The sequence below is a fragment of the Agelaius phoeniceus genome, chromosome 3 (assembly GCF_051311805.1).
Source record: "Agelaius phoeniceus isolate bAgePho1 chromosome 3, bAgePho1.hap1, whole genome shotgun sequence".
Lineage (NCBI taxonomy): Eukaryota > Metazoa > Chordata > Aves > Passeriformes > Icteridae > Agelaius > Agelaius phoeniceus.
In genome coordinates this window covers 85719212-85741432 of record NC_135267.1, presented here as the reverse complement: position 1 = coordinate 85741432, position 22221 = coordinate 85719212, and the positions used below count along the sequence as shown (strand labels likewise).

Sequence of the window (22221 nt, the reverse complement as noted above, 5' to 3'; positions counted from 1 at the left end):
CACATGGGAAAAGCTACGGTTTTTGTTGAACGCTCACCCAGGCAACCCTCAGTTGAATGAACAGAATTTGAAAACAAACCCCTTCTTTTCCTGCATCCCATTTTGTAGTTAGAGGTAAGTAATCACTCTCATGTGTACCTTGGTGTCCTTGACAGCTGCTGCTAGTCCTCAGTCATACTTTTAGTGTTTGGCAGTGAGGTTGCGCAGAGAGCACCATTGGTGCCAAGAGGATATTAAACTGGGAACACTAACCCATGTAGCATAATATTCCTCTGCCCCAAGTGGGCATCAGTGAGGCTTAAAAGTGTTGGTTGGATACTGGCAGAGAGGCAGATGCTCTTCTGAGTATTTCCATGTGGGAGAGAGGGAAGGTAAGGAAAAGAAAAGAATGAATGTTTACAAGCTTTTATTGTGCATGAAACATCCCATGTGATCATCTCCATGAACAGCCTTGGGCCAAATTTATCATTGGAGCAGCTCACTGACATCAGTGGCATTACTTGTACATCAAGGACATACACATTGTCATAGGTCTTATTTTAGCTTTTCTCAGGAGGGCTAGACCTAGAGCTGACTTCTACAAAAGAGGACTGAAGAATTCAAAGGAGGAAACTTTTAGCAGTCAAAAAGAAGGTGTTTTTTTCTGTGTGGGGAGTAGCTGGGAGCCAGGAGACTGGAATGGCGAGCTGCTTCTTCAGTTAGTAAGGCAAGTGTTTTACCTGTCGAGAAACAGTCTCAGAAGGATGGCAGCTACAGAGTCCCTGATGTGAAGTTTGAACAAAGAAAGTAAGGTTAAAGACAAGGAAGGAGGAAAAGAGGAGAAGTTGTGCTCAGGGTCCTGGTCCAAAAGAATTTGATGTTCAGTCATCCTGTGGCCACATGAAGACAGCACTGTATGGAGAGGAGGCTTTTTTTTCCATCTGCATATGTTTTTCTTCAGCTGTGGGTGTTTTTTGGTTGGTGGAGCTTTTTTCCTGGGATATATTTTTCGTCTTGTCATTATTCCATTAATGCCTCTACTCATATCTCTGCACTATGGTCAAGCAGACAAATTTCAGGTCACATAACAATTGCTGTCTGCCGAGCATACTGCTCATTAAAAGATGCAAACCCCCAAGTTGACACTTGTGATTCAGCAGAGAGCATACATTGCTTGGATGACATGTTAGCAGAAACTCATCCCTGCTTCCCTCTTCCTTTCTGGAAGTCAGATCTCCAAGCTTAAAAATCTGTAAAATAAAAGATTGTGAAAATTAGGTGGCATGGGAGGGCAGGAGGTGATGAGCCTGTGAAGCATGTGCAGAGGATCATGATGGCAGCACAAGAGGATACTGGGTACAAGTGCCTCAGTTTCCTTGCAGCCGAAGATGGCGTCATAATGCTCCTGAAAATATAGAATTGCTTCAACTTGAGCTCAAAAGGTGCCTTATAGACATATTTAAAGACACAGGGACTGATTCCCATTTTAGAGGGCCATTTCTTGCCAAAAGGGATATTTACATTTAACCTTAGTCTCAAAGTGGTTTTGTGAGGAGAAAGATCCACTGCCTCTGAAGTGTCCCCCATGCTACCTTGATGTTCAAACATTGATACCTGCTGCAACTTCTGAGAAAATAATCCCTTTTTAGCAGGTGGGCAACTGTAGTGGGGCAGTATGCTCTGTGTGGATAGAGAAAATCCTCTTCCTGCAGCGCTATTGCTTCTGTCCTTGAAAATATAGCCACTGATAACCATTGATTCAGTCATGGTGGCTGTGTGTCTGGTGCAGGTACAATAAGGGAGTTAAAAGGAACATCTTCTGTAAAGAAAGAGAACAAAAGAATCTGATCAGTTTAGGGAGAGATAATAGTGTTGCAGTGACTAGAAGTTGCCAAAGGACAGTTGATACAGACTTTGAAGAAAATACACAGAGGATATTTAATAGGAAGAGAGAGAAATTATGCCTACCTATTACAGTGTTTTGCATCACATGTTACTGTGATTCCTCACAAGATTTGCTGTGTCTAGATGACTTTCCAACTCAGCTCCTTGATTTTGTCCTGATTTTTTACTTTCATTCCTTGTCTTGAAGGTTTTTCATGTCATTTGTATGGACATATCACAGCCCTGGGCTTAGCCTCATGATTTCAGGAGAGATTTGGGAGCTAGAAGATGGAGAAATTGTGATGGAACAGAGTCTCCTGGCATCCTCTCACTGAAGTAGAAAGTAGTGATTTTCTGTAGGGGGGTACCATTGAGGAATATGAGGCAGCCCACTGCTCTGAGACACATGTGGCAGGCAGGTGGTTTTTTTTGAGGACTGCATGGGGCTCTGCAAACCAGAGACTGCTTTCTATTCCCTGAAGGTTTGTGTGGTGAGCGGGAGAATACTGGCTTCTCCTGTGTGTTCCCTTTATATATTGGTTGTACTACCTGCCCTCAGGTAGTAAAACTGCTCTTAAATCAGCAGTTGTCATCAGCCAGATGTGTGGGACCTTCCCCTCTCCTCAGTGGTACCTGGAGCACCATCTGCTCTGCAGGCTGTGCACGCAGACCAGGCTTTGCTAACAGCGGCTGCGACCCTCCTTACCTCCCTTGCAGATCTGGATGAGCCTGTTCTCACCGTTCACCAGACCATCAGTGATGTACGGGGCAGCTTCTACCAGGAGAAGACTGTCTTCCTCCGCTGCACGGTCAACTCCAACCCCCCAGCTCGCTTCATCTGGAAACGGGGAGCTGAGACACTTTCTCACAGTCAGGACAATGGTGTGGACATCTATGAGCCCCTTTACACACAGGTGAAAATAAGCAAACCTCTGCCAACTTGTGTTGAGTGTCTTGCTGATGCAGGGCACTGTGGTGGGAGGTGTTTCCTTCCCTACGTGGATTGTGATGCTGGGAAGAAGGTGCAGGCAGCCTCTAGAAGGGCAGGTAGACCTTCCTTCTGCATGCAAATTCCCAGGGTACAAGAGGAGCAGAGAAGTAGGAGGGAGTGTGGCCTATGAGAACCTTTCCCTTTTTATCACTGTCCCTGAGAGCAGTGACGCAGTTCCCCTACTGAGGTTATGCAGCTGTTGGATGACTGAGACTAAAATCCAAATAATCCCAAGATTGGATTTTGTCTATCTCCCATCACTATTTTTTTTTTTAATTGAGTGCCCAGGCTCCATATATCAGGGAAGAGCTTCCTGTTTAGCAGTGTGAGCAAATGGCAGGCATTGCTGTGGGATCCATGAGTTTTTCTAATGGCCAGAAGTAATGGGGAGCTCAATGCCTGGGCACTTCCTGACTTGTCCTGGGACAAGGTGTCCATGTCTTTTCTCCTTCTCCTGCCTGCCTTTGTTGGACTTACCCTGCACATCCAGGTTTCCCCTGTAAACACCACTTTCTTCACAGTAATTAGTCAGCCAATGCAATGGGAGATGGAAGGGAACTTTTCTTTTGCCAGGGCACTCTGAGCATGTTACCCTGAGCTGAGCTCAGGAGCTGAATGTACTTTAGACACTAATCAGCCGCAGTACTGCCAGCAAGGCTGCTAGGGAGCACATGGCAGGGATGAGTGGGAAGGGAAGGCTGAAAGGACACCTCTCCAGGGCTCCTGTTTCATGCCTAGCACCTTCCTACATTCCCAAAGCTGGGCCCAGAGCACATTCTGGCTGAGTTTGATTTCTGAGCAATGCTCCAGGCAACCTTTAAGTTAATGTAGTCATGTTCGTATTTTATTGAAACACGCCATCTCTGTAGGTCGTGGAAATGGGCATCCAAATGGAAATATTCAGGGGGATGAGGAGGAATGAGAGAGCTGCAGGTTAGTGGCAGATTTGCAGAAACACTGTAGGTCAGAGCTGCTGTTTGGCCCTGAAGACAGCTTTGTCTGTGTGCTGCGTGGCTCACAACTAGGACATCCCTGGCCTTGGAGGAAGTCACCATGGGCTCTTCCAGTTTTCACTAGGCTTAGTGTAATTAACAGGAGATGTTTCCTAATGAGAGATGTCTTAGGACTTGGGATATTTTCTCTAGCTAAATAAGGCATCTGGTAAAAATTCACTATGTTGCAGCATTAATGTTTAAATGGCCCAGTGTGCTGCAGCTCCTGTCAGGCAATGCTCCTGACATGATGGGTCATTCCCAGCTCTGACAGAGGGTGCTGGGACTGCTGTGCTCAGACAGGCATGCCCTTGTGGTCCTCTCCTTAACACCAGCATAAGCCTGTAATTTTGGGTTGGTAAGAGTTGAAGTTAACAAAAACACGCCCCTGCAGCACTGTTGGAAGGGGAAAATCTGGCTGGAATGTTTAACAAAGTACCCTTCACTGGAGTTTGCAGTGTTGTCTTAAAGATGAACCTCTATCAGTGTCATGTTTGAATAGGCTTTTACATTAAAAATGAGGTGAAGATTTCACTGTTTAAGCTTTTAAAACTTACTTAGACGGAGGGCTTATACCCATGTACCTAAATTCACTAATAATAAACAGGAGATACATATGACCCTGTAAGTATGTAGATGACATGCATATTGTAAATGCCATCATTTGCATGATATAGCAACAATTCTCAGGGGACAGGACTCTCTTGGGTTACTGGTGCCCTAGGTTTTTTCATTCTAATTTACTCACTCTACATCCTTGTTCTCGGCGTATTAGCATTCCTGAGCTCATTGTCCAGTCCCTTGAGGTTGTCCTCTGGAGGATTTGTCATGCTGACAACTCCTCACATTTGCAGGCGGTTATGGAATGGTTTCTCCAAAAGAGATTTAGACAAACTCAAGGAGAACAACAGCAAGAAGCTGTCAGCAGAAGACATACGAGTTGCAGGGTGTGCAGACCATAGGATGATTCTCAGAGCTTTCTGCATTCCATAAATAAAAGCCTACAGAACACGTCTGTCGTTAATGTAACAACTTGATTCTGTTTCTATAACAAGCCAGTAACTAATGGAGTGCAGGCAGTGATTTTATTTGTTACCTTAGAATGAGAAAAGGCTATCAAACTCTCTGCAGTCACTCTGGATTTACATCAGCATAAATGAGATTAGAATCTGGAGAAGAGGCATCAGAAAGTTTTGGAAGTTCTTTGAGTATTTATCTGATTTTTTTTTTCCTCCTGTACTGCAGATTTCTAGAGCATAACTGTTGAACTTGTCATATTTAGGCCAGTATTAGTGCCTCAATCTGCTCTGATTTACTTTGGTATGGCAATGTTGAGTCCCCAGTGACTTCCTTTGGGTTCCTACTGACGTATCGGAGTTAGATCTCAGGGTCTGTTCTGGGGTGGTTAATGTTTGTCATGTTCTACAAGATGTTTCTGGCAGTAGTTAATGAGAAATTATGCCCAGACCTGCTTGGCAGTGCTCTCAGGTCATGTCAGTCACTTGCTGGGTGTTTTGTGAAACCCTGGAGGTGAAATGACCACTGCAAACATTTTGTGTCTCCTTTAAATAGAGCTGTGGGGAGCTTGAAATCTGCACAGTTCCCTAAGGTTTTCATGGGAGCTGCTGGTAATCTGTAAACTTTGGGACAGGATATGGGCTTGGAATGATGATCTGTGCTTTGGACACCTGTGTCTTTTCTTGCCCCTATTTTTCCCAAATCCCAGGGTGAAACCAAAGTCCTGAAGCTGAAGAACCTTCGACCTCAGGATTATGCCAGCTACACGTGCCAGGTGTCTGTCCGCAATGTCTGCAGTATTCCTGACAAATCCATCACCTTCCAGCTCACTAACACCACAGGTAAGAGGGGACAGGAAGGGTCCCTGCAGCCCTCTGACCCTTCACTTGCTCAACAGCCATTACTCCTCCAGGAGGATAACACAGCACTCTGTCCAGGGCCTGCAGCACCCCGACCTCATTGACATGGCTGCTGGGATTACAGATCCTTCACATGGAAGTCTTATGGCCAGGGCTGCTCTAGTTTCTTGTAGCACTGCATGTGGCCAGGCCTGCCATGAGATCATTAAAACAGACTACGTGTAGGTGTTGAGGCACTATGTAGCCTCTAATTCATACACTGTTTTATTTATTTATAATTCTAAGTGACTTTAAAAATAGATTTGATACAGTCTTGAGTGGGGCAGTGCTGCAGGAGTTCTTACAAATAATTCATCCATGTGTGACTCCAGCCTGGTTTGCCAGGCTGTGCTCTAGGCACCTCCCAGGTAACGAGCTCCGCTGGTGCCAGTGTTTGTGGAAAGCATACCTCTCCAGTGCCTTTCCAATAAATACATTTTACACTCATATTTGTACTGGCAGTGCTTGAGGGCACCTCCAGTTGTGAGCTGATTCACTTTGGTGCCTCTTGCTTGACGTGCAATAAGTGAATGATAACTGAGTGTCATGTAGCAAATACTGGCAAGGACTTGATTGCAACCTGTCCATTAAGAAAACCCAAACCAAAACCACATACACAATAAAAATCCCCACCCATAAAGCCCTCATGTGTGTTGAATATTTGCAAATAATAAGTAAATGTCAGGAAATTGCTTCCAGCCCTGGAGTATTCCATGATCAGAGAGAAAGGCATTGTAACTGTTTGAATTATTCACCTCTCTAATGTAACACAAAGCAGTTTGCATCCCTTGTGACATCTTTGTGCAGTGGAAACAGAACTTTTTTTGATGTTGTTAACTGTTGACAGGATACTGTGGATATTGTTTAAATTATGTTTATTGATCTGAGTTCCAAGGTGCTGAACAATAGTTTCCTCATTTTATGTAGGAAGAAGAAAAATAATGAGCTTAAGGAAGCGAATTATAGCTAATGTCAGAAAAAAAGTATTCTCTTTGTAGTAAGATTTCTAAACATGTCTCGAACAACTCACCCTATTATCTGAATTTCTCACAGGATGAGAGTGTAGCAAATGTTGAAATATTCCCTTAAAAAACTTATCTTCTGTTCATGATGAAGAAAGGGATCTTATACAGCTCTTCTTCCCTGTGTACCTTTACCTTTGAAGAGTTAGAGAATCAAATTTCTCTTTATGTCCGCTCCCCCTGCCAGCCCAAGCACAGGGAAACTACTCCTCATTTCAATCCAGCCCCTGTCCTAAGTGAATGGGGAAAATGTCTTTTCAGGTTGTACTTGATGACAAGTCAGCGATATGGCTCAATTTACACCACCTTCTTAAGCACATCTATCTAGGATTTTTTTCCACCTGTTTTTTAATTATAAATGCATATTTATATATAGTACAGTGGAGCCTGGCACTACAAGCTCAAAGGGGCCATGGAAAATGTGTTCTTAGCAAATTGTATTAAAAGTTGGCAATGAAAATGAAGCTGGCATTGCAGTGTGATCAGGGTTTATGTTAAATAGCATGGCTATATTTAACATGAAATATTATATGGGTTACTTGCCCTGTAGGTAGTATTGTGCATAGGTGAGGAAATATTTAAATGAAATTCTTTAATTCTCTCCTATTTTGCCTAGGTCTTTTCTCTTCCCCTTGCGCTTGTGCTTTCACAGTTTCTCTAGACCTGGCTGTGCCCAGAATCCTGAGCAGCTTCACTCAGGATGCCTTTGCCTTTATAACTGAGAAGGGCCCAAAGGATGCTGAAATGCTTGGAAATTTCTCTCTCTTAAATATTTATAGTCCAGGCACTACAGACCATGAGGTGAATGGGTGGGTCAAGTCAGGTCAGGCCAGGGGAATCTCCTCAGCTCATTTGCTGTTCCTCAGCTGTCTCCTCAGTGTCCTTTGGGCAGATCATACTCTCTGGTAAGGAGATGGACCTCTCCCAAGCTCTGCTCAGCAACTTGGGCCTTGCAGCAGGGAATGGGTTCTTTGCCTTAGTGGGAAGGAGATGTCCCTGCTCCCTCTCTGTTCTGCTGCTGTTGCCTGGCTCCAGAGCAGCAGGTTGGGTCCACAGAGCCACAGGACCAGCTCGGCACCAGGCTGCCATCACCTGCTCCAGCAGGATCAGCCTGACTTTTCCCCCTTCCTCAATTTCTGCAATATTAACCAGCCCAGCTGGTTAATTCTCCTGCAGTTTTACTGCAGCAAATTGGACTTCAAAGGGAATTGAAAGCGATTCTTTGTTTTTAATGGTCCCTCGCTGCTCGGCAGACTCCGCCAGCAGGTTTTCTGAGCCAAGAACAAAAGGAATTGCCACAGGTTACAAATAAATGAGAATCATCTCCTGCATAACAATGTCTGCAGTCTGTTAACCTCTGTCTGCTGACGGGAGTGGGAGTGGGGAGTGGCAGCCCACGCAGGCTGCCACAGCCAAAGCTCCATCCTGGGGCATGCCGTGGGAGCTCGCTTCCTGGAGCTGTGGCAGGGGGCAGATTTGCAGTTTCCCTGCCTGTTTCATGCATGCACACACAGCCTGCCCTCATGCAGTGCTTGCACCAGCATGTCACCTTTTTAAAATGTTGCCTTGCCCAGAGCTGGGCAAGATGAGTGTGGGTCAGATATTTGCATATCCGACCCTAAACCTGCAAGAGCCCTAAATCTTAACCAGAGCCTGCAGGACCCCTGCTTTGTGCTCCCCAACTCTGACACCTTCTCTCTGGACATGGGCTGGTCTCAGGCTTTCTCTGTCTGACAGTGATGGATGGAGATTCCCAGGCAATGCTGCATCTGCCAGTTTGTCTGTGCACTGTGAATCTGAGACCAGTTCAATGCCCAAGGGCAGAAACAGCTATTTGGTGTCAGCTACACTGAGTTAGTGACAGGAATGTGTCCTGCCCAACCACGTTGAGCTATTGTGTTTCTGGGCTTCATACTATCTCATGAAACCATCTGGAGCTTGGTGAGGATGTACAAATCCTTCCTTTGCTATTTAATAAACATTAACCCTTGCACACTATTTACAAGACTCCTGCAAAGAGCCCTGACAAAGTCTGTTTGAGTGCAGGCTGTGGCCTCCCGAAATTCAAAGGCTCCAACCACTGGCCTCAAAATGGCCAGTGGAGGTAGCAGAAGAGCACCCTTCTTCCTTAGGCATGGCTGGCCATCTCTGACACAAATATTATGTGCAGTGGCCAGGGAGGACATTATATTCAGTACACCAAAGCAATATCCCAGCATGGCAGTAGTTGTGCCACTAAATTATGGCACCAGTGCTGAGGAGAGGAGAGTCCTCCTTGCCTTGTTTGTGTGGGCTGTAATTCAGAGATCCAACACAAATCCAGCACAGCTCATTAACACAGGGTCCAGGGAGAGAAGAGGCAGAAATAATGATGCTGTTAAATCAGGCTTCATGAATATGGAACAATGTCTTATTTTGCATTATTATGGCTGTTACTTAAAACATACTCCCTGCTTTTTTGCTGGGGACTGCTACTTTCTCAGCTCTGTCTGGATGGAGCCAGTGATAGTGCTCATAGAGGCTTTGAAAGACTTTTCGTGGAATGAAATGGAGAATACAAAGGGAAGGATTTTGGATCAGTTCCTGGAGGAGGCTGTAGTGAGAAGGGTGCAGAAATAAAATAAAACCAAAAAACCAGGTACCAGGGCATTCAAAGGAGAGGTTGTGTAGGCACTTTGAATCAGTCTCAACTCATCTGAATGTGAAGGAGAATTTTTCTCATTGTGATGGCCCCCAGGTGTAATTTGCAGAAAAGCAAATTAAACACCTGAGGAGGCGAAGGAGATTAAGAGCCAGGTCAGAGCTGCTGTTAATGGTCTGTTAAGGTGCAGACAGGTCCTGGTCCTCCATATCAGTCTCCAAGCTGCAAGGACTATCTGCTTGGCAAAGCCTTTGCCTCTCAAAGATGTTTAGTTGGGTGTGAGAGATAGAGAGGTGTATCATGGCATGGCTGAGGAAAGCTTTTTTAATGATAGACCGTCCCTAAAGCTGGCTCCTTGGGATGGAAACTCTGAATGAGAGGAGTGGTTTAATGCCAGCTGTCCTTGAGCACAAGCAGTGGTTGGGTTCAAGCAGGCTCCTTTAAGGCTATCCTTTCTCCTTCACCTCTCCATCAAGGTTACAAAGGTTTCCATTGCCCTTAGGCCTGGCTGCAGTTGTTCAGTGGCCTGAAACTTCAGGCCTTGGGTTTTTCACTGCCAAATGTTGCCTGTTTGCCATGCTTATATGTGCAGAGTGGGTTTATTGGGCTTTTCTTCTGACCTGCATCCTAAAGCCATAGAGAACCTGCACTGAGCACTGATAAAATGTCATAGCTGCTTTGTGCCCCAGTCCTAAGCACTACTGGTAGAGTGTTTTCTGAGTGGTTTTAGAGTGAGGTCCTGCCTGCTCTGTTTCCTAGCCATAAAAGAGCAGAGTGTTCTCATTCAAAGATATGATAATGATCATACTTTAGATTCACGAGTACCTCATACTTATAATCAATTCATAGATCTTTCCAGCTGTCCCTACTGAAACCAGCCATCAACAAGAACAAATCATTAAAAGTATGAAGCTGTGCACAGACAAGTGGGTGGGTCTTTCTCAAGCTCTGAAGTGTCCCTCTTTGTGCTTTTCCAGCCCCACCTGCTCTGAAGCTGTCTGTCAATGAGACTCTGGTGGTCAACCCTGGTGACAACATCACTATGCAGTGCACTCTGACAGGCGGTGACCCACAGCCAGAAGTGGTTTGGTCCCACTCTCCTGGCCCAATGCCTCCCAATAGCCTTGTGCAAGGAGGCAACCTCACCATCTGGAGGATCCGTGTGGAGGACTCGGGCTACTACAACTGCACAGCCATCAACAACGTGGGCAACCCGGCAAAGAAGATTGTGAACCTGCTGGTGCGGTGTAAGCTGCTGCTTCTCTCTGAGCATGTGTTTTCAGGGAGTGGGGGAATTGCATTCCTCCTGGCTGTTCTTGTACAGCTGAGGGCGAATGTGATATTTAGTAGTAATTAATATTCTGGAGAAGTGCCTGTGCAAGTTTCTCTGCTCCCAGACCAACGGCTGTGCAAGCACTGCTTGCAGGTTCATCTGGGCTGTAGCATTCTCCTGAATTGGATGAGCCCAGAGTACCAGATGTGAGGCCCTTGGGACATTTTGTGGGAACATAAGTGGGAGAAGTCTTTGGGCAGATTTTGCATGGAAATATTGCCTTCCTGAGGAGCAAAGAACAGTTTTCCTGTCCCATGCAGGATACTTTGATATCCCTAACCAGTTTTGCACTTCTGTTCATCTCAGCCATGAAGAATGCCACATTCCAAATCACTCCTGATGTGATCAAAGAGAGCGAGACCATCCAGTTAGGCCAGGACTTGAAGCTCTCATGCCATGTAGATGCTGTCCCCCAGGAGAAGGTTGTCTACTCATGGTACAAGAATGGAAAACCAGCCAGGTTCTCAGACCGGTTGCTCATCACCCGCAATGACCCCGAGCTCCCACCTGTGACCTGCAGCTTGGAGATTATTGACCTGCGATTCAGTGACTATGGCACCTACCTGTGCGTGGCTACCTTCCAGGGAGCACCCATTCCTGACCTCAGTGTGGAGGTGAACATCTCCTCAGAGACAGGTGAGCCTCTCTCTGGCAGGGGGGACCCCAGAGGAGTGTTTGGCATCACTGGCTGCCCCACAGCCCCATGCCTCTGGCTTTTTTGAAGAACTTCACACGCATGTCTTGAATGCTAGTGGAGAAAGGTCTTACATCCTCAGGAAAGCACTTGGCTCAGATTGGAGATGGGTAATAGTTACAACTTCTCTGTCAGATGTATTATGTACCAAGTAGATCTCCCTTTATGTTTTCTTCCTATGAAAAGTCCAAAGTGCACTCCAGCTACAGAGACAGCTTTACAGTGTGATTGTTCAAACAAACCTCCACACTGTGAAGGAAGGAAGAAGTGTGGTGGTATTTCAGCAATTTTCGAGTGTCCCTTTGCTTAGAAGTGAGTAAAAGAAAAAAAAAGCTGCTCTTTCTTTTCTTTGGCATTGTTTCCAGGATACAATTTCTGTGAAGACTTTTCATGTTTGCTGGATTGCAAATGCAGTCTGTCTTGGACCTTCTCTATAGGAGTGCCAGTGTTATAAATGCCTCCCCCCTAAAAACAGGGTCAGAGCTTCACCCCATGGCCCAGGGAGGACTGGACAAATATGTCAGTGTTTGTCAGTCATGCTGGGGACTAAAATGCAGAGTCTCAGGGCTGTCTTTCTCTTTCTGCAAAAGCAGTGGGTTCAGCAGTGCTCTCCATTTCATCCATATCATTGTGCTGCCTTTTCGGGACCATGAGGGTGCAGCACAAAGAAGCACGGTGTTAGTAATCTGATGGAAGACTCCTCAGGGGAGTCAGCTGCCCACAGATTTTGACCTGCACCTTCACAGAATGTTACTTCCCAGTCCCTGGTTGTGCTGGATCCACAGGCCAGGCTGATCTCACTCTGTATTCTGGATGCTGTTCATTCAGCTCCCCAGAAAAAAGTGCTGCAACTCTTGGTGCTTTGGGAAGCCCTTGTCCCCAGTTAGAAATACTGGGGCCAGTCTGCTCCTGGTAGGATTGCATCCAGCTCTTGTTGGCAGCCTGGAGACTGAGCCCTGACTGTGCCGTGGATCCACTCAACACTGAAGAATGGTCCTTCCTTTCTGAGGACAGCCATGGAAGGTAGGACCTCTCCATGCCAGCCAACACCAACCCTGTTACACCAACAGGGAACAAAACTGGGGGAACTCGCCAATCCTGGTGCAAAATTGGCTTTCCCAAACTTCTATGGCTGATACCACCTGGAACAATTCTTTTTGCCCAAGATCACTAGATGGCAGAGTGCAGTTGTGTTTAAGACTGCAAGGGTGGGAGGCTGTGAAGAGCTGGGACACCTGGGATGATTCCACTAAGAGGCTTGGCAGTGTCTGACAGTGCAGGTGTTGGTGCAAGCACCAGCCAGTTGCTGTCTTAAAGGAAGTGTCTGGGGTGACAGGTTGCCCTGTGCCTGTCTGGAGGAGAGTGAGTCCCATATGCCTATGTGGATGCTGCCAATGAGGAAGGGAAGGAGGGCAGCCTGGGACATTTTGAAGCCTCTCTTTGGCAGCCCGGGCCAGCAGGACTGCTTTGTGTCCCAGGGAATGAAAACAGCCATCCCTGCTGGAGCAGCCCTCCATGCAGCAGCCAAGGCTGTCCAACATGGAACATCCCCATAATCAGCAACAAGCCACCTCCAACATGTGATTCCCAATGTGTGATTCCCATATAAAACACCTTGCTCCACAGGATGAGCAAGAGGACAGCAACAGTGGCTCCATGTTTCCCCACTGAGCAAAGCCTGAGCTCATCAAAGTGGCTGCCTCCGCCAAGCAGCTCCAAGGTGATAGCTTTAATTAAAAAAAAAAAAAATCTTCAAATGCAATTTACAACTTTACCTGTGGAGAAAATTGCTACTCACCAGGTGAGCAGTGCTGGCAGCGTTAGCTCTGAGAGCGCTGCCGTCCTTTCACACCGTGCAGGACAGGGTGTGATGAGATTCCCCAGCCCATGGGAGACCTGCAAATTGGAAATGTGCCCTCCGTGTTGCATAGGGAGGTCATTGCAGAGGGAGATTAGGCTGGATCCATCCTAAATTTGTTCATAAAGAGCTGCAGGCTGTAACATGTACAATTACCATAGCACACTCTCCTTTGCTGGAGCTGAATTGAGCTAATGTTGGTCAGACCAGCTTGTTACAGCTTCTGTAGTCCTGTACTTTGATTTAAATGGAAACGAAGTACATGGCCCTTGCAGTTATGGAAGTGTCAATCCAAATGTTGCCACTGTCAGCAGGAAGGGCTGAAAAAGGAGCTTTCAATAAAGATTGTGACCATATTTACCTCAGCTGAACTGTTGACTCTAAAGTCTAGCACAAATAAATTGTCAATATTACATGTGGTTTAGCACAAAAATCCCCTTCCTGGGTTCTTGGTGGAATTGGGGATGTGAACAGCCAAGCTCTTCCCACTGACATCTCTGTACCCTGTATTCAATGGATTTCTTTTAAGCTTTGTTTATGAGCAAAGTTTTGGTTGTCAGTTGATGGCTGGATATTTAATTTGAGTGTTACTGTGCCTCCAACTCTAGCCTCAGCTTGGCAGCAATTCTGCTGGGTGAGCTCTTCCCAACCTCAAAGGGATGCCAGGAGTGATTGTTGCTGGGATGCATCTCTCACTCAGATGAACCAGAGGTCTATTGGTGTGAGAATTTCACAGTGCATTCACCAATAAAAACAAAATAAATAATAAAAGTAAAATATGCAATAAAAGTAAAATAAGCAAAGATGCTTAAAAAGAGCTGATTCCCTATTGTGGTTTAGAAACAAACAGGGATCTTGGACCTCTGAGAAGGCTGGAGATGAGATCTAAAAGCACTTATCCTTTAAGTCTTGGTTTTGGTCTGACCTGGATAAGGTGTCTAGATACCTTGGCAGATATGACTTCTATTTTTGGCCAAAAGACTTCAGTTCCACTTGAGAAATTCACTGACCAGAAATTGAGAAATGGATCAAAGAGGCTTTTGCCTTTGTGTTCCTTGATGCTATCCCTGCAGCTGGATAGCATTTTGCAAACAGAGGGATGGGAGCCTGGAGTCTGCCCCAATACATCTGGCCCTTGGCATTGATATTGGGACACACTGTTGAAAAGGCTGGAATCCTTCTTGGTGCCCTGAAGCTCCAGACCCTGCAGGATAACTTGCATGGACAGTGTGTTCATAGAAGGGCTGCAGTGTGTCGAGTGGAAACCTTTGGGATTCAAGGCTATTGCTGTGATTTCATCAGAAGCATCTCAAGACTATTCCTCACTTGCTGAAAATGCAATGCAAAATGATTCCCTTCTTGTCTCTCTGTTAGTGCCACCGACAATAAGTGTCCCTAAGGGTCAGTCTGCCATCACTGTGCGGGAAGGCTCCAGGGCCGAGCTGCAGTGCGAGGTTCGAGGGAAGCCAAAGCCACCCATCCTCTGGTCCCGGGTGGACAAGGAAACCCCCATGCCTTCAGGGACAATGACAATGGAGACCTACGATGGGAAGCTGCACCTGGAGAGCGTGAGCCGAGAAATGAGCGGGACCTATAAGTGTCAGACAGCCAGGTACAATGGATTTAACATCAGACCCCGGGAAGCCCTGGTGCAGCTCAACGTGCAGTGTAAGTACAACCATGCAGCACTGGAGTGCCTGCCTCAATGCCTGTGTACACAAAAGCCTGGGGGCTAGACAGGGTTGACCTTTCTTACTGGGCTCAGTAGACACATCTCTTTTGTCTGGGGACCTTTGAACAGTTTATATTTAATTGGTCAGGCTACATGAGGCTAAGGGCAGGGTACCATATGGCAAGCATGTTGCAAGTGGAAGGGAGAGGTGTTGTGTGTATTTGTGTACAATGGTTTCTATTTCCATGTCAGGGAATGAGTGCATCTTTACCAGGTGTGTTTATGTGCATTACATGTGTGTAAAATACCTTCAGGATATGTTAGTAAGTTTGTAAAGTCAAGAACTCAAAAGGTGGAAAATGAATGTTATTTAGATCATTTCCACACCACAACGCTTTCTTCAACTTAGTTACCCCTGGATATGCCTGAATCATTTTGCCTGAAAAGCAGTGATAGGTAACAGGGAATCTGTACTCCCAAATGGTTTTCATACAGCCACGCTGTATGAAGGAATCATACAGGAAACATCAGGAAACTGACACTTAGCAGGTGTGTTGGGGTGATTTTGGCTATGGATGGTTCTTCCAGTCCCACTTGAAGGCAGCATCTGTACACAGAGGTGAACATATAGGGTGGCATGCTGCATTGGGTGACATCTCATCCTTTCCCTGCAGTGGTTTCTCCCACCAGAGAAGTGAGTGCCTGCTCAGCTCCCTCAGCTGTTGAGGTGTGTTTTGACATGCAGCAGTCTGTGCTCTCTCTTACAAGACTTGAAATCAGACTGGGGGAAGGCAGCCAGATAAAATGCCTTGGCTCTCCCTGCAGATCTTGTCCCATTAGTGCAGTGTGATTGTTGAGCACTGGCAGAGTACTCTGAGCAGCACAGATCTGGCAGGTGTGGGGCGGGCAGGGAACAGGTTAATTTACACCTGGGCATGCTGCCTGTGAGCTGTGAGTGACAAGCCTCCAGACACAGCTCAGCAGCACTCATTAGACATGCTGCCACACTTCTCCCAGGCTTGCTCCCCAGGAATAAGAGAAGTGAGACCGGAGCAGACAACCTGGCTGAAACCAACCAGACAAACTGCTCACAGATGTGAGCTGCTGGGAGCACAGCAATATCAGAGGTGTGTGAAATCCTGCAGGCACTTTGAGTATTTGAAGAGCCCCTTTCAAAATTATCTCTGTCTATTCAGGAGCCTTGCAGGTTTAGATTACATGATGAGATAGGGAAATGTGTGAAGATTTCCATGCGGGTAAGTACATGTGGAGAAGCTTCCCTTAAGCAGGGTGAAAATGTGAGTCTTGGTTTGAGCTGTTGAGGAAGACAACCTGGCTCAGTCATACGGGACTTGGAAGGACATGGCAGGGAAGGTGACTCTTGGTCACACCAAGAGACAATGACAGATGCAGCAAAATTTCACTTGGGAGCCAAGAACCATCAGACTGGCTGCTGTCCCCAGTTTGGTGTTGCTGTTTGAAAGCTGTGTGGACCTCGCTTGACCCTCCCTGCCCCTGCAGAGGGAGCAGCAGTGCTGAGCTTGGGATGAATTCACTCATACTAGGTGGTCTGGGGTGGATGACAGACCTGAATCTTGGGCTGAAGGGATAGGACATGATTCCCCACACGAGAAAGATGGTAGGTGCAAGCCAGAAGCTGTCTGGGGCAGAGACTAGGATGTGACTCTCAAGAAAACAAAGATGTGATGAGCTTCTGTGTAAAGGGTGGCTGAACATGCTTTTCCTATAGCTCATCCCATGGCCAAGCAACGCTTTATTGTGATTTTGCCCAAGTAATGGTCATATAGTACACAAGCCAGCCCACCCAAACAGCCCCCTTCCCTTGTCAAGCAGTTCTGTGTACTCTTAGTGGAAGCTGGGTGCATACTGAGTGTTTGTACACCTGAGCTGTCTCCTCCTGCCTGGAAAATGTGGGAAGGCTTCATCACTTGTTCTGTGCCTCAGCAGGCAGCTTTGGTTTCAGTGCTGTTGATTGCTCCTTCCATTAGTATGAAAATGGACGAAACCAAGAAAGTAGGGCAAGAATTGCCCTCGTCCCTTTTACAGCCTCCTCCCTCTCCCTTCACGCAGAAAGCAGACCCAGAAGCAACACAGTCCCTGTTTATCCCTGTCCTCCTTGTCCATGCTGCTGGAAGGATGTGGGTGCGACAGGGGCTGCTGTGCTTAATTGAAACACAGCTTTCCAGCGTGGGCAGCTCATTAGTTCGGCGGCTCGCTCTGGAATTCTCATCTTGCTGGAAATGGGGATCGTGTGGCTCCTGCAGCCCCGGTGATGAGCGCTTCTCCCGCCGGGCGCAGGCGGCGCATCCCTGCGGAGGGGCGCGCACCCGCGGGGCTGCGCGTGTGCGCGCATGCAGCCCGCCCGTTTGCGCGGCCCCGGGAGCGCGCCGGGGAGCCGCATGGGAATCGGGCCGCTCCTCTGATTTGCTCCAGAGCTAAAGTTGCAAAATCAATACAGCAGATCTGATTAGATGTCAGAACCGGTTTCTGTGTTTCCCTTCTCCCTTGGTTTTCTCCCTTCATCCTCATGCATATGGTGCTGTGTTGTAACAAGCTAGTCCAGAAATAGGCTTTTCCAACTGCACTGCAATAGTGGAAGGAGAATAAGAAGACAAAAAGAACAAGTCAGCTGTCAAAAAAGGGTGTTTGGACTTTTTAGGTTTTTTTTGGTTGGTTGGTTTTTTTGTATTTAGAAAGCAGAAAAAGTTGCTTTTCTTTTTGTATTTAGAAAGCAGAAGAAATTGCTTTTCTTGTAGCTTATGAGCTGAAATTGTCTATCATCAGCTTTCTGACAGGATGAATGATCTGTTCCCTGGACTTCTTGGTTTATAGTGTAGAGCTTTGAAAGATTAATAAGTTTATGAAAGTCTGTGCAGCTGTATATCTCTGTGTTTAAGATGAAGAAATGTTGTATAATGGTTATAGCAAGAGACTGGGCTTGTCAGAACTCCTGGGAATCTACACTTGGATTGGCAATGTCTTGTCATTTTTTCCTGTACCTTCAAAACAGGAATAAAACTGACCCATCTAATCAAAAATTTGTGGAGCATAATAAATATAGCACTTTGAAGTCTTGAAATAAAAACATTAATGGAGTGGCAGAGTGATGTTAATAATATCAATGTTATCACTGATGCTGTTATCAAGGTTTTTTTTCATGATCAGGTACTTGTAGAAAATCCCATCAGAAAAGTAAATCCTCAGCAGAAGTGTGTTTAAAATCAGGGCTGGACCAGCCTGTGTAGGGGAACTAGTCTAAGGCTGTGAAACACACACTGGGCTTGAAAATGTGCAGCAGTCTGGGTTTTGGAACTCAGTAGTGTCACTTGAGCAGCTGTGTATGAGAAGACGAAAGAAAGCATGCATGTGTGGATCAGTGTAAAGGATGCTACTTAGATATTAATTTAGCAAGTATGTAACAAAAAACTGAGATGTGTATTAGCCATGTACCTAAAAGACTGCTCAAAGCAGTGTTTGCAGGAATTACAAAGGTTGCTAGTGACTTTAAGCTCTGGCTGTTGCTAGAGGCAGCTCTTGAGATGATTGTTTTACCATGGTGAATAGGACATTTGCTCCGTTAGAGCCTCATAAAACAGTATGGTGAAAATTGCAATCTTACTACATTTTCCTGCTTGAATAATATTATGTCATCTCTGATGCTTTGCCAGTCCTGGACAACATCTCATAAACCACTGCACAGCTCCATCCAAATCCAGCTCAGCCCTGCACTCCTCATCCCACCTGATCCTTGATACATCTGCTCCCACATTTTCCTGCAGATGGGTTTATCCTCCTTCACAGCACTCACTACTTGCTGTCTCAGGGCCACACTTGACCATCTGAATGGCTTCTCCCTCTTTAGATAACCATCAAAGCCTGGTGGAAGAGCACCTGTGTCTTCTGTTGAGTTGTTAATTATTTTACCAAGTTCTGAAGATGAGATGAGCAGATTTTTCCTGCTGCCATTTTTGTCTTTTGCAGAGGTTTTGGTGTCTCTGAGTGCCCAATGAAAGAAGAGTAGGAGGAAAGGGCAATAGTTATGTAGGGCTGACTTTGTTTTCAATAGTCAAGTCTGAAAGCTGGCCCTGGTTCCCGTGTTGGGATCACACAGCAGGTGAAATCTTTGCGGGAAGAAAGACTAGAAAAGGAGTTCAACTGAGTATCTCCTTCTCTGCAATAACGTGGCCTGTGAATTTATCTCTTCTGGATCTAAAGTAATAGCCCACAATCATCTGTGACTGATCTCCAAAGGATTACACTTACTGCCCTTAGATAAAGTTCTGCCACATTAGGCAGCAGGTGGGTTATTGTGCTTTATCTTCAAAACATAGTGAATGTTAGGTGTAATCAGGAAAGCAGACTGGCATTCCCTTTGGAGGGATGGGTATCAGGATTTCAGGAGCCATTTACAGTCCTAGACACAGGCATTGCTATAGGGCTGGTGGCTAGCAGGTCTGGCTCTGCCCTGACCTGGAGGACTGCCAGAACACGTCCTGCTGGGGCATCTGTTGCCACTGTCACTTTAACTAATGTTCAGGTGTGCACAGATATGTTTTCCTATTCAAGCTCACACACTGGCAAATGTTATTCCTGGTCACACACTGTTGACTCATTCCTCTTTAAAATCCTGCTGAACCCATCGGCAGTGCTGTACATCAGGCAGGCGATAGTCAGCATCAATTCTCCGTGTTATCTGTGTAGCAAACACAAGAGCGGGGAGCAGAGGAGGGGTGAATCTGTAAATAAGTAAGAAACATTGCTGGCTCCATGCAACTGGAAATGGAAATGCATTAAACTGTTTCAATCAGCTGTTGGAGCCATAGCTCAATGTCAGTGCTTCTTGCTGGTGCCCTGCCCCCTCCTGAAATATAAGCTTGGTTATTAACTGCTCTCTTAAAAGTGCTCTTGAGACGTGTTGTGGGCATGGAGATGTTTTTGCAGAGTGGCTTAGACGGAGCTTTTGGCTGCTAAGAGCTCCCTGCAGCTCTCCCTGCTATGAAGGGAGTCTAAGAGAAATGAGGCTGTCAGGGGCCAGAGCTGACCCCTCCGTCTGTGGCTGAGCTGGCTTATCTGTCTTGCTGCTTGGCCATGTGAGCTGCACTATGGAGCCATCTGCTAAGAATTTTAGACCTGGTTGGTTTAATTTCTGAGTGTATTTATTTATAGTGACAGCTTTGTTTTTCTTTATTGTTTTCATTGGTGAAATTCATCCTGATACCCTCCTCCAAGCTGAGCAGCACAGCTCAGGAGCTAACTTGGGGGCAGAAGATGGTTTTTCTGCTCTTGTAGTGAGTGGAGCTTTCCTACTCTTTCATTCATGTTTCATTATTGCTGCTCTCCATGGTACACGTGTTGCTGGCAAGAGAGGGAAACCTCGGGCTCTCCTGCCAGCTAGAACTCTGGTGTGTTCTGGTTCATTTTACACCATCAAAGGTTTAAGAATGAACTGATGCTCTGAGGCAAGTGTGTCTGTATTCAAAGCCAAAGGAAAACTGTGCCTTCTGCAAGTTCAGTGTTTGCAAACTTAGAGATTTTAATTGGTAGAAAAAATAAAATAACTCATAGCAATGGGCATGGTATTGAACCACCAGTCTGAACAAAGCCTGACCTGGTAGTTAGGTTTCACTTTGATGGAAATCCTCCCTGCTTCTCCCCAAACAAGAGTTTTATGTGACTGAACTGAAAGTATACATGTAATTTCTGCATTTCTCTCAATACACAGCACCCCTCTGCTCCCCATTTTAAGACCAGAGGATTTCATTCCTGATTGTCAACATACTTTTTTCTTGCAGTATTGTGTTTGGGATTAAGCTCCTTTGAGCTCGTGTTCGTGCACGCAGCCCTGTCCTGGGTGATATGGCATTAGGATTGCTCACTCTGCTTCCCAGTGCCCAGACTGCTAGCAACTAATTAGAGTTGTCAGTCTCAGGACAGGCTGAAGTTTTACTCTGTCATGACTGTAAACCCAAATGGCCACAGTTCAGAGCAAAGTAATAATCACAGACACTTACAGCTGGCCTCAGATTTGTCATAATAATCACCGTGTATTGGTCCTGGGGCCTGACACATGGAGTCAGTGACAGTGCTCACATCAGTTTAGGATTGGGTCCTCACATGGGGTTGTACCAAAAGTTACTGTGTAGGACTCGTTGGTCCTGCCCTCCTGCCAGCCTGGCTTTAAGTGGCTTTAAGTCTGGCAGGCTAAGGATGCTTGGCTAAAGCCTTCTTTGGAATGCCTTTATGTTCATACAGCAAAGCCCCAGGACTCCCAGGGCTGGGGTTTTTTTGTAGCATTTGTTATATCCAGCTTTAAAAACAACAAAACAAACAACCTATATTTCACAGGGTAAAGCAGTTGTATGAATTTTGGCTGGTTTGAATTTTTGTCATCAGTTAAACTGTGTTTAACACTTGGGTCTTACCCTGCGAGAGTTGTGGTCTCTTCTCTGCTTGCTGCCTTGTGGGGATGGTTCCCATGTGCTGCCACTCACTCGGATTTCTTAGGAAGGGAAGCCTCCCTTGTTCCCTGAGAGCTTTCCTGATTCACCTCTTTGATTGAAATTGGTCTGACAGGCCATGTCTGCACCCTGTGGTGGCCAGGAGATACAAGAGACTTGAGACATAAAGCAAAAGGCCCAGATGGCAGGGGGATTTCGGAGGCTGTGGAGCAGATTTTGCAAAGCTGGCATGTCCAGTCTGTGGCACCATACGTCAGATGCAAAGTACAGTGAGGCCTCCTCGCTGTGCCCTGCGTAAAAGACCATGAAAGGAGAGAGGAAAATCCCCAGATATGCACGTCAGGAAGGTGGGAGCCCACCTTAAAGCTGAAACCTGGGTCTGCTATGTGAGATTGCAGCCCACCTGCACTGCCATTCAGCTTCTGTGCAGCTCATTGCTCATCTCTCAGCACCTCTGTGGTTGCAATAATAGGCTGAGTAAAAGCTTTGTGAGAGCTCGTCGCCTAGAGAGATGAATTTGTTTGTTCAGAAGAGAACGGGTTTAAATCGGTTATCCATTTCTCAGATATTGTTGGGAGAAACAAATACAGTTCCATAATCTGCCATTACCCTGGTTTTTGGCCAGACTCTGCAGGAAGAGCAACTTTATTAAGAGAGACACATTCACGCTGTACAGTTTTGTCAGGAAGGGAGAGACAAGAGCTGTATAGACACAGTGGATGGCAGACAATCTTGGTCATCTCTCTGTAAATGTTTGCTC

General features: G+C 46.1%; 1 protein-coding gene across 2 annotated transcripts in view; it reads left to right on the top strand.

Annotated features, from left to right (window-relative positions):
• MDGA1 (MAM domain containing glycosylphosphatidylinositol anchor 1) overlaps positions 1–22221 on the top strand; it is a 148654-nt gene that overhangs the window by 52442 nt on the left and 73991 nt on the right. For both annotated transcript variants that reach the window (XM_054629836.2, XM_077175803.1), the window contains 5 exons: positions 2581–2777; positions 5573–5705; positions 10403–10672; positions 11065–11394; positions 14685–14978. In XM_054629836.2, coding sequence (XP_054485811.2) covers positions 2581–2777; positions 5573–5705; positions 10403–10672; positions 11065–11394; positions 14685–14978 — 1224 coding nt within the window. The remainder of the gene's footprint in view (positions 1–2580; positions 2778–5572; positions 5706–10402; positions 10673–11064; positions 11395–14684; positions 14979–22221) is intronic.